A 16,631-nucleotide genomic window follows, 5' to 3' on the forward strand; every position below is an offset into this window, starting at 1 on the left:
AAAAATAAAAGTTCACTCTTTGTCAAATAATGACAGAATTTTCATTTTTGGCTGAAATATCCTTTTAACTAACACCCCGATAAGATTCTTCCGATAACTGTTGGCAAACAACTTCACCTTAAAAAGGGTAAAATGGTCTGACAATACTCCACACAGCATCTAAGGATACCATATGTACACATATTTATGCATGTCATTATTATTTCAAATTCTGTGGTCACACACACCCGTTTTGTGCTGCAGAAACATGATAATATATTCTGTCACCTTGTGGGGGTGAGAAAATGCAACAGAGAGGAGAGGAGCATGGTGTGTATTGATTGGTTGGCATAATCAAAGGCATACCTCAATATGTGCCAAACTCTCCAAATGTCACACATACACACACACATCGCAAAAACTGCTCTGCCTCTTTAATTAGCAGAATAATCTGACAGGAAAACATTCAGTTCAGATGGTGAGTGCACCGCTTAAAAAACACCCACAGAAAAGAAATATCACACATGAGATCTATTTAATATCGTAAATGTTCCTTGTAGACAAGCAAAAAGATTAAATAGTGAGCAATGGAAACATTTGCTTACAGAAAAGTGTTACCCAAAAAGGAAAATTCTGTCATCATTTACTTACCTTCATGTGTTCCAAACCCAGATGACTTTCTTTTGTGGAACACAATCGCCATTCATTTTCATTGCATCTTTATTTCCATACAATCAAAGTGAATGGTGACTGAGACTCTGATTCTCATTAAAATCTCCTTTTGTTTTTCACAGTAGACAAAGAGTCATAGGGGTTAAAACAACATGAGGGTGAGTAATTATGACAATATAATTTTTTGGCGTGAACTATTCCCTTTGCACTTCAAGCAGGTATGTTTTTAGTCTGTGAAGTCCATGTGACCAAATTCCCACACCGCCCAGTTTTCTCAAACTTTTTACAAGGATGTTTCTGCTGTGGGAGTTGTTGCAGCATCATCCGCGTGCTCCTCGCTCACATGCCACGTGTTGCTGTTAAAATAAAGCGTGCAGGGTGGGCACGCGAGTTTGGCTCGTGGGGCAAGTCGAGTAGGTGTGATGGATCATAAATATGAATTTCATGGCTAAGTAAATATTTAAAGACTCTGTGCTCAGTGCGCCACCTGCTGACATTGGCCATGTACTGTGTCATGTCTCAGTGGAAACATTTGTGACTAAAACTAATCAGTTTTATGGGTCACTAAATATAATCCTCTGGCTCAAACACTCAACCCATTTATCAAAGTTATTATACAAAATAATTTGTTTGTATACAAATGTTGGCTTGACGGTGTCTTGTCTGAATGGATGGATGGATATGGGTTTTTGCATAACTGATTCTTTGGTCGACACATATCTAGTGGTATATAATTTTGGTGATTATTGAAGCAGGTTTTCAGAGATTTTGTAGTGCATGGTTATGAAGTTGCAGAAATTCCATGCATGTTAAAGACCCAATAAAAAATTAGTGTGAATTCTGGTGCCCCCGAAGTCAGAGGGCCAGAGACAGGGTTTTTAAGGATAATATATAACCACATTTTTCACTGTATTTGGTGCAAAATAAAAATTTACTAACATTATTAATGGACCTCAAGGAAAATAATAAAATTAGGAGAAAAAATGCATGACATGACCCCTCTAAACATTTCACATCAAATTCTTCCAAAACCAAATTATCTCGGCTATATGGTGCAAATTAATTCATTACTCTTACTGTATGTCAACAATTGCCTCATTTGTGTCCATTTTTCTTTATCCTATGGAATGTTTGGAGAAACATCTGAGGCATGATACTTAAATATAACATAACTGAGGACTGCATTAAGTCTCCTGAGCTGTGAAAGTGCTGATTTTCTCTCTCTCTCCCAAGCATGAATGCTTGCCAGGCAATGGTGACAGTAAAAGAATGATCGTTTAATATTGAAATAGTGTAACATAAAATGGGCCACACTTTTCAATATGTTTGCTCTTAATGTTGTGCATTATTTATATGAATTTAAGGATGAGATAATGAAGCTATCAAGGATGAGGTGCGTTATATGAAAAAGAGACTTGTGAAGCCATCCGTGTTTATTCCCTCTCTGGAGACCCGTCACTCACAAAATAAGCGGGATAGTCTGCCAATCTCATCACTGCCACCCACTCTAGAACTGGATATGGATCTGCCTCCTGTAGCCATTACCCACACATTAAGCTTTATACCATCAACCAACGAATGGTAATATGTCAGGCCAGATTCCGTCTCACAATCCAGATGGCAATGGGTTTAAAACAGGTGTGAGAAAAACAGCGAGGACATGCTGCCATGTGTGTTATCTCATTTACATTAATGTTCAGTCGTGTCATGCTTGTTTGGGTCTTCTGCCAACTGCATCTAGGCTGAGCGGGGTGCCCGAAGGCCCCTCTAGGCTCTCCTTCCCCAGTGACGGACAGGTGGCATGGTCTCTGCCAGGCCTTGTCAGGGCCCTGTTGGTCAGATCAGTTGTAGGGGTCGATGCAATGCTGCTCTGAAACCATCAACTGGCTGTCATGTCCTTCTCACATAAGTGAAAGACTCAAATGTTTGTGTGCTATATTGTGTATATTAGTGTATCGGTGTCTTAATATGTTATAAAGGATAATTAAAACACTTTGTTGTATATTTGTTGACTAGCAAAAAATTTTTTTTTCCTGTTTTAGCTACTGCACACAAATTTCATATCAAACATCATATCATACATTTTTATTATTAATTAAAGCTGAAGTATATAACTTTTTCTGTGTTAAAATACTCTAAGTAAGCCATTCCTAGGTTAATTTTACCAACAACTGTAAATTGCTCTGTTTGTTTTACGGGACCCACTTGGAACACCCTACAATGTTACTTTCACTTTGTTTGACCAATGGCAGAAAGGTATTGAAAACAAAGTTTATTTTTGCATTTATGTTTGTTTGCACTTGTGGTCCACTAATGTTAGTAGAAATCTACTAAAGTGTTTTTGTGTCAGAATAATTACATTTTTAGCCATTGTTTCGTTTTTCCATGACTATTTCCCAGCCTGTCTCTGACCCTTAAGGCCCTGATATAATTCTAGCAAAATCGAAGAACTAATGAGTGCAATGTCATCTAGAACAAAATCTGGCCAAGACAAATGTGTTTTTGAGTTCATAAGACAGCTCGCCAGTGCAACCAATGTCTTCTTAAGTGATCTAATCGGTTTTGGGTGAGAACAGACCAAAATGCAAAATAAATTTCACCATAAATCTTGACATCTGCAGTCTCCTTGGCGATCATGATTTTCAGCTCAATTACCCTTTTTAGCGCCATGTGGAGCTCTGCTCATGCTTATTGCACTAGGAAGTCTAATCATGATTGTGCCTAGAGACTTCAATGACAAGATGTACAGTAAAAAATTGGTTACATTTTGGTATGTTCTGAACTGAAACTTATTTGATCACTTCAGAATACATGGGTTAAACCACTGGAGTCTTATGGATAACTTTTATGCTGCTTTATGTGCTTTTTGGAGCTTCAAAGTTTTGGTCTCCATTCACTTGTATTGTAAGGACCTACAGAGCTGAGATATTCTTTTAAAAATCTTTGTTTGTGTTCAGCAGAAGAAATAAAATCATACACCTGGGATGGCATGAGGGTACGTAATTAATGAGAGAATTTTATTTTTGGGTGAACTATCCCTTTAAGTGCCCATTCACTCTGGTTTTTGATATTCAAATGTAACATTCATTCAAATGAATGTAATGTTCATATTTTGCTTAATTCATGAGTTTTGCAGGCAAAAGCTATTCACATGTCTGCCCAAAGTGAGATAGGCCTATAATCATCATGTTTTGTCTGGATTCTACTCATTTATGCCTGTCTGACACCCTGTTATACACCTATCTTTGCAGTAGTTTCAGTGTCAACATGAAATACAATTACAGAGGGTTACTGGAGCATACAGTATTACGGCCATGTTTAGCATGTTAGCACATTAGCGCCATGAATGCAGAATGTAAACATGACAAACTACACATTATCTACTGAATATAATGTATTTTACTAACAGCATCTTTGGTTAAAACAGCATCTTTTACCAATCACATTTGAATTATACTCATAAAGTGAGGCATGTAATCATTGATTACACATTTCAAAGGTGCATTTTTCTGTGAGTACATCGCAGCCTTCACAATTAGACGGTTTTTTTTGCGGCTGTACCTTTACAAAACACCCTCTTCGCATGTGAAATGAGTAGCAATAGTTTGATGTGTTCACACTAGGGCTGGGCGATATGCAAGAAATACTTTCACAATATTTGTATTTTTTTAAAAATATCACGATATCTGATTACATTATCAACCTCCCAGCCGAGGGATCGTGATATTGATTACTGATTGATTATTGGTTGTGCTTTAAAAAAATTATTTATTTATTGAAACACAAAAAACATAATCTGAAGATATTTCTAACTTCAAATTGATTGCTTTTGTCTGTTCTTCCAAGGAAAGAGAAGGCTCACACATGAATGTCCATAGAAAAAAATCTTTCAGGAGATTTATTAAGAGGCCAAAAAGTGCAAAAAGTTCCCAGAGCAGAAACAAAACGTTTTCGATTTATATCATCCTCAGTGTCCCTGTCTGTTCTGAAAAATATAATAAAGTGTGTTTCTCCAAGCGTGTCTTTGTGTCTAACGGCATTTCTTGTCATGTGTCATTCTTAGATGCCCTACAGTCAGCCGGCCACAGTGCCGGGAAGATAAGCAAAATTACCCACCATGTGTTTGATATTTTATACCCGCATAGTGCTTATTTCATACCCTGGGCTACTATTTAATATATTTGGTGAATTCCCAGCTCCACGGTTTTGTAATTTTCTGATATTGTTGATTGACATTTATTCATGATATTTTGAAGGACATGCAGTGCAGCAGGTGCTACACACAGCCAGGAAAACCACAAGATTTGGTGAACGTTCTCAAACCTTACTCTTATCATTAGTTCTTCAAGTGAATGTGGGTAGTCAATGTGTTACTGTTGTCATCTGTCTGACATCCATAAACTGAACAAGTTCGGAACAAGATTTTTATTCAGTATAGTTTTTATAAATGCTATTTTTGGAGGGAAAAGTCCAGATTTTTTATTTATTTTTTACAATGTTTAGAACACTTTTTATCTCAAAGGATTGAAAAATATTATTCTTTATGGTCCGACTCTTTTAAGAATGGTGACAAAATGTTCAAAACAGCCTTTGGCAACCATCGCACTAGTTCTGAAATTGGGTTTTATAGCTAATGCTACATTAGTACAAGCTAGAAGCTGCCTTATATTAGACAGGATGTCCTGTAATTTGGCTGAAATGAAAGCGTCGGGCTGTGCATTATCCCATATTTAAGCAGTGAAACAGTCTCCTCTCCCGACTAACCATGAAATGATCAGGGGTGCAACACCCTGGTCGATTGTCCATTACAGCTGGAAACAGATTTATTAATCTTTCAAATTCGCAGCTTGTGTAAATCTGGACTATTTTCACTGTTCTCAGATTTAAATAGCATTATTGTAAAACTATATCTTGTACGCCTAATGATCTAAGTATTCGGGTGTAACAGTATGCTGACTTTGTTCTGTTTTTGATTGTTATTTCAGTCAGTATTATTGTAGTAGTTTGATGGCGCTTCACATAAATTGGGACATATAGCTATTAGTGATTGTCTGGACTGAGTGCTTTCAGGTGATTTTGCAAATCACTTGCATGTTTTTATTCTTTTATTCTTAGAAACAACAGTTCCACGAGTGTTGTTGGGGGGTGTTTGCCAATCATAGCACAGTGGGTGCCTATATTGAAGTCTTAAAGGGGACAGCACAAAAAACTGAGTGTTTCAGACAGAGGGCCAGAGACAGGGTGGGAAAAGGTAATTTAATACTATATTATGACTAGTTTACTAACATTATAAGTGAACCTCAAGGAAAACATGTCATGATCCCTTTATGTTTTACCATGTATGACTAACGATTCAGCAGGTATGTACCATGTAAGTATTCTAGTCCCTGCTTGATTGAGGTGGTCACAATGGTTTTTGAAACCTTTTAGATGGTTTGTTGCTGACTGAGAATGGACAGCTTTAACCAGCATGGCCAAAATTATCTACCTGCTCAAAAACATCTAGTAGTCCAGCTATCTACACCAGTTTGGACCAACTAAAACCATGTTAAATCAGCTACCACCTTAAGGCTTGGATTTTCCAAAGTGTATTCCAATTTGAGATGTTTTTAGAAACATGCTTTAGATAGATAGATAGATAGATGGATGGATGGATGGATGGATGGATGGAAATCTATCTCACCTGTATGGACACATCACTGTATGATCCTCCAATCACCCCAGAAATGGCCAGAGGCAACTCGTCCGGCACAGGATTTGACCCATCTGGACAGATGAACCCCGGCTGATGTACTTTAGTGAGAGAAGCTCTCACAAATTCCAGCGACTGCTCAAGCGCATATGTGTCTTTAGAGCAAGTGTCCAGTATGTGGGCTCCCAGCTTCAAGCCAGGCAGAATGCGGTTGTCCTGGTTAATCTCGTCCAGTGCCAGCAACATGGCCTCCAGCCTCTGGATCCCACGTTCTTCGTTTATCTTTCCACAGTCCTCCATCCCATCACCCTTCTCGTGCACTGGAAATAGCCCTCCAATCACCAGGTCTCCATCTATGATGATCTCCCGCTTTGAGCCGGCCAGAGTTGGGGGGTACCTAGGGCTTGTTTGGGCCAGGGGGATTAACAGAATCAGGAACCAAACTGACGTAGAGGCCAGGGCGAGAGGCCCTGCCAGAACTCCAGCCATGTCAGGGTTTATGAGAGTTGAAGAGCCCTTGTAGCTACCCTGTGTGGTTTACTTGGTAGAAATATTTGCTGTTGGTTGGGGACACATCTCGGTATCTTCTCTGCACCTGAAAAATAGATGTGAATACCCCTGACTCTTAAATTGATTTTAGAGCTCAGCACAAAACAAAATAGAAATAAAACATTGTTTTCAATGATTAATACATCAGATAATAGCCTGGACTGGACATACAAAGCACCGAGTCACATATTACATAAATTTAACTTGCATAAGGCCTTGCGGTTGCATTGAGGAGGTGGGCAGGTCTAGATACAGTATAGCAATTCAGCCTGACTGAACTCTACATCTGAGAGGTGAGGCCATGTTTTCTAGCTTCATTAATTCCGATACATCAATAACTCTCTGTGACTGAATATATAATATTCTCGAGGTGTCAAAGGTGATGGATATCATCTTTTGGCTTATGAAAAATTACAACCTAAGGGAATAGAAAAAGGAAGGTGAAACGACAAATAAATGTAGCTGATAGAGGAGACTTTCTCAACTATATAACGCACAGGCTGGAAAAGCTTTCATCTCAGTTGAGTAATTCCAGACTATCTCCTCCTCTTGTCAAGAACACAGTTGGTGTGATATTTATGTGAACATTATTATATAAGCTTTCATTCATTACCCATCCTTACATTCTTTAGATGATATACAGTATGTGCTTTAAGAGCATTTATACACTGGTGGGCCCACTTCTCTTTTACTTTTCTCGTAGCAGTTTTTTTAATTTGTTTTATTAATTATATCTTTAGAAATGACTGGATGTAACAGGTTCTGTGAGGGCCCAACTCTTCCGATATATCTTGAATTTCCTGTCTCTCCTGGGACTTACATTCTCTGAGCACATTATTAGTTACACCTGTACACCTACTTATTCATGCAATTATCTAATCAGCCAATAGTGTGGCACAAGTTACATTTGTAAAATCATGCATATATGTGTCAGGAGCTACAGTTAATGTTCACTTCAACTATCAGAATGGGGGAAAAATGTGATGTCAGTCGTTTCGACCGTGGCATGATTCTCGGTGCTAGACAGGGTGGTTTGAATATTTCTGTAACTGATCTCCTGGGATTTTCACACCCAACAGTCTCTAGAGCCAAAAACAAAAAAACATCCAGTGAGCGGCAGTTCTGTGGACAGAAACGCCTTGTTGATGATAGATGTCCGCAGAGAATGGCCAGACTGGTTCAAGCTGACTGAAAGGCTACTGTAACTCAGATAACCACTCTGTATCTCAGAATGCACAAAATGTCGAACCTTGAGACGAATGGGCCACAACAGCAGATGACCAAGTCGAGCACTTTATTAGGACTATAGTGTTCCTAATAAAGTGCTCAGTGTATGATTTATTTTGTGAAACAAAATATGAAATGATCTTTTTCTGTATACACCAGGGAAAGTGCAGTCCACAAGTTTCATTGTCTCTTATTTTTTCATAATTATTTCCAAACATCAAAAATACTAAAAAAAAACTAGATGTTTACATTATCTGAAGAAAATATGTGAGTGGTGCTTGACTGTATAAAACTCAACCTGGTCTCATAGAATCACATTACTATACCTAAATTTTTGCACCTACATTGCCTGAAGCTCCTGACCTGTATCTGCATGATTTTATGCACTGCACTTCTGCCATACCATTGGCTGATTAGATAATTTCACGAATAAGTCAGTGTACAGGTGTTCCTAATAAAATGCTCAGTGCGTGTATATGGCTCGGGTCCATCCTTCAATGTAACTATATGGAATTTTCTTGCCCATTGAATCTACATTTATTATTATCACTTAAAAAGTGAAAGCCACACAATTAAGGTTTAATATGTGTCTGCACTGCAAAATTTGGTTTCATGCCAAATTTGGATTTGGAGTCAAATTAGGAGCAATAGTAATAGTGATGCTTGCGCCTCTCATTACAAAATCTAAAATACTATATGCTTTCCTTGAAGTGGTGTGATTTTTTCCCTCTAAGCTTATCAATTTTACTGTTTGTATTATATTTTTTTCTGTAAACAGCCTGTTTATCATCTTCTAGTACCATATAGTGACAATATTAAGGTATAAATTGCACTGGAAAACACAGGGTCATTAATGATATATAGTATAAATGAAAAATATTAACATTGTACCATGTTATTGCCTGAGATATTCTGATGAATGAGATCATTTGAATTTTAGAATGTAATCTTCTCTTTAGACACCAAAACAGATGCCTCTGAGCACTGGGAAGCTGCACTTCTAAGTTTTCAAAAATGCCATATGCGATTTAATTTTAGATAAAGCACTTCTGTACCTTATGTTTCCCCTCCTGTACCCTCCCTTGCTGGCATAATGAGGCAACATCTTCACGTTTATTAGGGCTCTCTTCCTTATCTTCTGTTACCATGGAAACAAGAAAAAGTCGGTGGATTGGGGTGGTAAGGTGGTGTGATAAAGATGTATACATGCATGCATTACAATTAATGTAAGATCTGTTATCATATGGTGGTTAAAATAAATGAGAGGATTATAACAAGTCGACAAAGTCGTGAGTTGATGAAACATTGTAAAATTCCATTGTTCAAATCCTGACCACAATATTCCTTAGAGTCAAGATCATAGACATTGAAACTGAGATAAAGAGAACATGTGATCACATTAATGATCTTAAAGATCTATTATAGCTGTTTTCCTGTTTTCACCATCGGGCTGAACAGTTCTCGTTGCGAAACTGTGCCTTTGGTGCTGATCCGGGCCAGTTGGCATAGTTATGGTTTCTTTTACACTAAGGTGCTTGAATGTATGTAACAAATTTGTCAATTGCCAATGGCAGGAGAGGTACATTGGTGCGAGTGTGCTATGGAGGATGATCGCATATTCTACTTATATTTTTTTTCTTCGCTAAGCACAGGAAAGACCTGTCCCATGTCACAAAAAGGAAAGCAAAGAGAAAAGGCGAGAGGTTTACAGTACCATCATTTGCTCAGGAGTTGTGCATGTCACCAGACACAAACACACAGAAATTTAAAAGAGCCCAGACTACCTAAAATTACATTTATTGACAAAATATTATAAAACTCATATAATGATATATTATTTGAGTTTTAATGAGCTAGCTAGCGTAATCTACCTCCCTGATTAAAAAGGGGTGTAGAAAAATAGTAAAACCATCATAATAAAATAATGAAGATACACCAAACATATGCTATTTTTTATTTAATTTTATTAACCTCACATTAGCAAATTTTGCCAGCTACCTAAAAACAAATGAGTTACCTTGGTGTTGGCAAATTGGCATTGGCGATTTGCCTCGCATACTAAAGCCATTCCACCAGCACAGTTGAGCACAGTTAAGCACGGTTAGCTAACCGGGCTAAGAACGGTTTGTAATGGTGCCGTGCCGACCCATGCTCAAGTGGAAATGCTACTGAAACCGTTCCACACCGTGCTCAGAACTGTTCACTGTAAAAAAAAATCTGTAACATTTATGGAAAAATACCTGCAGCTGTGGTTGCCTGAAATGTACCATAAAAAAACATGGTGACCATATTTCAGGCTTTAAGAGATGTAATTTAGATGCCTGTATATTTTATGGTTCACTACCGTTTATGTAATGAAATTATGTAATTACATCGCTGTCCTTTTCTGTATATCGCGGCGCTGTTTTGTGGTCAGTTCTGCATAGCGCGGCGGCTCATTTTAGTTTATCGCGTCCCATTTGGCCCGTTTCGCGGCTGACCCTCCGGCCCGCTCGATTCTCCCAATGGCCAGTCCGCCCCCTGATCGGCCCCAAAGTGAGTCGGCCCACTGGGAAAATGCCCGGTATGCAAGATTACCAGTCCAGCCCTGATTCCCATAAAATATAGTTAAATGTGATGGGTCACTCAGGGACATTTGTTAAAAACTAAAGTTTGCCTAAAAACGTACATGTATTCTCTTGTTAAATATAATATTCATTTTTACAACTAATTATACAATAAAATTAAACTTTTTACATCTAAATGTTTTTTATAATATTTTACTGTAAAATTACATATATATATATATATTTGAAATATATTATCACTTTTAACTGTATTTGTTAAGGTAACTACCCTTTAAATAACTGAAGTTTTTTTACTGAAGCATTTTTACATTCTTTTACCATTAAAATTATGGATTTCTTTTTTACAGTCTTAATGTAAATTCTGCTCATTTCTACTTGATCTAACTCTTTAAGCCAATTCTTTTGTTGGTGCAACCTAATTTAGTCAAGTTGATTTAGTTTTGTTGAATACATTTTTTACATAAATAAAACCGGTTCATTTAGATGTTACCACATTAAGCAAATTTTTTAGGTTACCTGACAAAACATTTTTACTAGACATGTGTGATATATTCACTTTTCCAGAATACATGCCTTTGATTGACAAAAAGGCAAAAAAAAATCTCTCATCATTTACTCACCCTCATGCCATCCCAGATGTGCATGACTTTCTTTCTTTTGCAGAACACAAACAAAGATTTTTAAAATAACATTTCATCTCTGTAGGTCCATACAAGTGAATGGTGACCAAAACTTTAAAACTCCAAAAAACACATAAAGGCTGCATAAAAGTAATCCATAAGACTCCAGTGGTTTAATCCATGCCTTCTGAAATGATCCAATCGGTTTTGGGTAGAATAGAACAAAATGTTCAACATTTCTACTATAAACCTTGACATCAGTAGCCTCCTTGGCGATCATGATTTCAAGCTCGATTACACTTCCTACCACCATCTAGCGCTCCGTGCAAGTGTCAAGTGCTAGGAAGTGTATTTGAGCTTGAAATCATGATCGTGCCTAGAGACTGCAATTGCAAGATGTACTGTGAAAAACAAGTTATGTTTTAGTTTATTCTCACCCAAAATCGATTAGATCGCTTAAGAAGACATAGATTAAAACACTGGTAAAATACTGCTTTTATATTATTGTTATTTTTATTTTTTTGGAACTTTAAAATTTTGTTCACCATTCACTTGCATTGTATGGACCTAGAGCTGAGCTATTCTTTGAAGAAATCTTCGTTTGTGTTCTGTAGATGAAAGAAAGTCATACACATCTATGAGAGTGAGTAAATTATGAGAGAATTTTCATTTTTGGGTTAACTATTCCTTTAATATGGCTAGGTGTTATAAGGTCTAATGTGTCTCAAATTGGAGCTCAATTTTGCCAACAGCATCTGGAGCCATTGACCAAAATTACAAAAACATTTAAATGACATTAAAAACTAATCATAGCTTTTCCCTCTCCTCTGGAACAGATGGAACCATTGGGAGCCCTCTGCTACCTGGACAAAGAAGATATGTCAAGATAATGGATCTATCAGGCGCAAGGCCATACAAGGCCAGTGTGGCACTAGTCCACCCAGACTGATGGCTGGTCCACCCAATAAAAACAGCAGGAATATATGCACAGTTTGCAAATAAAAAGAAACTGCATTCTGACAAATTATTAACTGAAGAGTTATAGAGAGGAGCCATTATTACTGAGCTCTTGAACAAGACACTTCAACCAAGATTGCTCCAGAGGCACAGCACATGCAATCATTGTGCTATAAATTGGACTGAAAAAAAGCACCAGCAAATTGACAAGCAATAAAACATTTCTAGACTCAATATATTCAGCCAGTTCAACAAATTATTTTGTAGTATAAAGAAATATTTTGCTTCATCTTTAGGTATTTTTTTAGTAATGACACAGGGGAACATATTGAATACCAAGGTTATTTGTTGTTTAACCTTGTGCGACCCCTGCGTCTACATGCATGGACGTTGTATTTTGCATAATTGTAATTAATTTAAACTGACTTAATACAGTTCACAAGACTCTAGACTGACATTTAAGGGTTAAACTTCTTGCGCACTGAGTCACGTGACAGGTGCCAACAAAAGTGCCTCTGGTAACAAACCTCTACGTTTTTTTCATTGAAAACTTTTTGGATATAAATAGTAGTGTCTCTAATTTTGTTTGATATTCCGCTTTAAAAAATGTATTTATTTTTCATACGTTAGCTCTAATAAAGATGATGTCCACATACATGGATCTTGGGATATTATTTACTGGTAATCAAAAGTTGAATTTCAACATTCACACATCAGTGTGTATCACATTCACTTCATTTGAATATAAATTGTATTATTGTACAATACAGTTCTATAAATTAACATTAGTAAATGCATTCCTATATTCACTGTGCATTATCACATTGAGAATCAATAGGTTCATCCAAAAACAGAAACATTTTGTATTCAGAGGCTTTATATGGAGTTAGGATGAAAATAAGATGCATTTCAAACTGTTCTGAGACCAGCGCAGACAGACAACACAGTGGAGGTTAAGTCATTAACTAAATAGATAGTGTGGAGGCGAGGGCATGGTCGAGCGTTTGTCTGGAAAGAGACTAAGCGGTAAGGGTTCTCACCTGAGATGAATTGCTGGTAATTGCTTGTTTCTGTGTTCACAGTGAGAGACGTGAGAAAAAAAAGGGCCTAACTTCAGAGTGTGAGAAAGAAAGAGCCCAGCTGAGAAGCTGTTTGTGTGTTGGCCACTGCCATTGAATTGAAGCTGCGCCGTTACTGCATTCCGTTCCCCTGGAAACGGGGGAACATTCCCCCGAAACTGGCTCCCTGTTCTTGGGTGTTTCCTGTGCCAGCAAACCCTGTCTCTCCCCTCTCTTCTTCCCAGGTGAGGGAAGCCACTGGCACAGGTGTGGGCAGGAAGCTCGGGCCGCTCTGCTGGAGTGGTGGGGAGGTGGGTCAGGTCCGAGATCAGTGCCCAGTAATGGAGATGGGGGCCTTGATCTGGGTCCCTTACACTCCACAGACTGCCCCAGATCGAGCAGGGACGTACAAGATACCGGTGAGTGTAAAGGGGGGTACATACAATGCCTTGATGGATTCAGGTTGTAATCAAACCTCCATTCACCAATGCTTGGTTTAAAACAGGGCAATGGACCCGTGGGCATCATTGTGCGTTAGTCCTGGTGGATTACACAACGCAATATCCGGAAGCAGTGCCTCTGTGCAACATCTCAGCACATAGTGTTGCGGAGGCACTCTTCAGAATGATCTCCTGAGTGTGGATTACGAAAAAAATCTGCAAGACAAAAACCTCCCTGCATTTATGTCACATACACTATGTAAAACTGTATGAATTACTGGGGGTTAAATAGATTCGGACAAGCGTGTACCACCCACAAACTGACGGCTTGGTCGAACGATTTAATCAGATGTTAAAAAAAATATGATATTATGATTGGGATAAGTGGTTTGAACCTCATTTGCAGTGCGAGAGGTCCCTCAAGCCTCCATGGTGTTTTCGGCATTTAAATTGTTATATGGGCGTAAGCATCGTGGCGTGTTAGACGTCATGAAGGAAAATTTGGAGGAAGGACCTTCACAGAGCAAAAATTAATTTCATTACGTTCTTGATCTGAGGGGGATCTAACAAGGGAGCTCGGATATGGGAGTTTTCACAGGGAGATAAAGTACTTGTATTGCTGCCCACATCAAGCTCAAAATTACTCAAAAAGTGGAAAGGGCCCTTTTAGGTCACACGGCAGGTTAGAGAAATCGACTATGAGGTAGTGCATACGGACAGGTGTGGGGCACATCAGATTTACCACCTCAACCTCCTAAAACCATGGAGAGAGGCGGTCCCCATATCCTTGCCGACGGTAGTTCCGGAGAGGGAGGAGCTCGGACCAGAGGTGAATCTAAAAGCCAATCAGTTCACCCTGGTTTCTTGTGGAGACCACCTCTCGCCATTGCAACGTAAGAAGGTTACCACGTTGCAAAAAAATTTGCTGCCACGTTCTCGCCTCTCCTCAGCTGCACTAATCTCATAGAACATCACATCGAGACAAGCTCCGGGGTAGTGGTACGTAGTTGTCCCTACTGCATACCCGAGCACAAGAAACAGGTAGTATGGGAAGAATTAAAGGCCATGCTCGATTTGGAGGTAATAGAAGAATCCCACAGTGATTGTGCCAGCACGGTGGTTCTGGTACCTAAGAGTGATGGTTCTGTCCGGTTCTGTATGGATTATAGGAAAGTTAACACAGTGTCTAAATTTTATGCGTATCCAATGCCTCGTATTGATAAACTGCTCAATCGGTTGGGCTCAGCTTGTTTTTATTAGACACTGGATTTAACAAAGGGTTATTGCCAGATTCCCTTATTGCATATGTCCTGTGAAAAATGTCCTTCTCCAGTGTCTTATGGACAGGGTCCATTTGCAGTGGCACATGCAGCATCTGGGGGCATCTGAGGTCACTGCGACGAGCAGGGCTCATGGCAAACCAGAAGACTTGCACAATTGGGCAGGTGGAGGTACGATATCTGTGGTTCTAATTGGGTCATAGGTAGAACCGCTACGATTGCGACCTGCCCGAGACCCAAGACCAAAAAGGAGGTGAGACAGTTCCTGTGGCTGGCTGTCTATTATTGAAGGTTTGTGCCTAATTATTCAGACATCACCAGCCCGCTGACTGATATCACTAAAAGGGGAGCTCCAGACACAATCCATGCCAACAAACATTCACGCAGGTAAAAGCTGCACTTTGTGGCAGGACGCTTCTGCTTTCCCCTGACTTCTCTTCCCCTTTTGTTTTGCAGACAGATGCATTGGACAGGGGGCTGGGTACTGTACTATCCAAGGTGGTGGAGGGGGAGAACTGCCCGGTGCTGTACTTTAGTCAGAAGCTCTCTATGAGAGAGACTAAGTACAGCACCATAGAGAAGAAGTGCTTGGCCATCAAGTGTCAAGTCAAGTGTCAAGTGGTTTTTATTGTCGTTTCAACCATATACAGTTAGTACAGTACACAGCAAAACGAGACAACGTTCCTCCAGGACCATGGTGCTACATAAAAACAACAAAGGACCAACATAGGACCACATGAGACTACACAACGAAATAATACCTATATAAACTACCTATATATACCTATATAAAGTGCACGTGCAAACATGTGCAAAAAGTACAGGACAGTACAACAAATTACTGACAATGAACAGGACAATAGACAGTGCAGCACCGACCAGTACTCAGTAGTGCAAAAAGATGACAGTTTCTAAAATGTAAACATAACATACTATGAGATAATGTTCTATGCACATAGCAGTTATTGAGGTAGCAGACAGTTATAAAGTGACAGTTATTAAAGTGCAACTCAGGACACGTGTGTGTCAAACCAGTCTCTGAGTATTGAGAAGTCTGATGGCTTGGGGAAGAAGCTGTTACACAGTCTGGCCGTGAGGGCCCGAATGCTTCGGTACCTCTTGCCAGACGGGAGGAGGGTAAAGAGTTTGTGTGAGGGGTGTGTGGGGTCGTCCACAATGCTGGTTGCTTTATGGATACAGTGTTTTTTGTAAATGTCTTTGATGGAGGGAAGAGAGACCCCAATGATCTTCTCAGCTGTCCTCACTATCCTCTGCAGGGCTTTGTGGTCCTAAACGGTGCAAGTCCCAAACCAGGCAGTGATGCAGCTGCTCAGGATGCTCTCAATAGTCCCTCTATAGAATGTAGTGAGGATGGGGGTTGGGAGATGTGCTTTCCTCAGCCTTCGAAGAAAGTAGAGATGCTGCTGGGCTTTCTTGGTGATAGAGCTGGTGTTGAGGGACCAGGTGAGGTTCTCCGCCAGGTGAACACCAAGGAATTTGGTGCTCTTGACGATCTCCACAGAGGAGCCGTCGATGTTCAGCGGAGTGTGTTCACCTTGTGCTCTCCTAAAGTCAACAACCATCTCTTTT

At 39.3% G+C, this 16,631-nt stretch overlaps 1 protein-coding gene across 3 annotated transcripts in view; it reads right to left on the bottom strand.

Moving 5' to 3' along the window:
• The window catches only part of grm2b (glutamate receptor, metabotropic 2b), a 54,704-nt gene that overhangs the window by 29,666 nt on the left and 8,407 nt on the right, over positions 1-16,631 (bottom strand). For all 3 annotated transcript variants that reach the window (XM_052101313.1, XM_052101311.1, XM_052101314.1), the window contains one exon: positions 6,335-6,938. In XM_052101313.1, the coding sequence (XP_051957273.1) occupies positions 6,335-6,832 (498 nt within the window). In that variant the 5' untranslated portion in view covers positions 6,833-6,938. The remainder of the gene's footprint in view (positions 1-6,334; positions 6,939-16,631) is intronic.

This window comes from Xyrauchen texanus, chromosome 32 (genome assembly GCF_025860055.1).
Source record: "Xyrauchen texanus isolate HMW12.3.18 chromosome 32, RBS_HiC_50CHRs, whole genome shotgun sequence".
Taxonomy (NCBI): Eukaryota; Metazoa; Chordata; class Actinopteri; order Cypriniformes; family Catostomidae; genus Xyrauchen; species Xyrauchen texanus.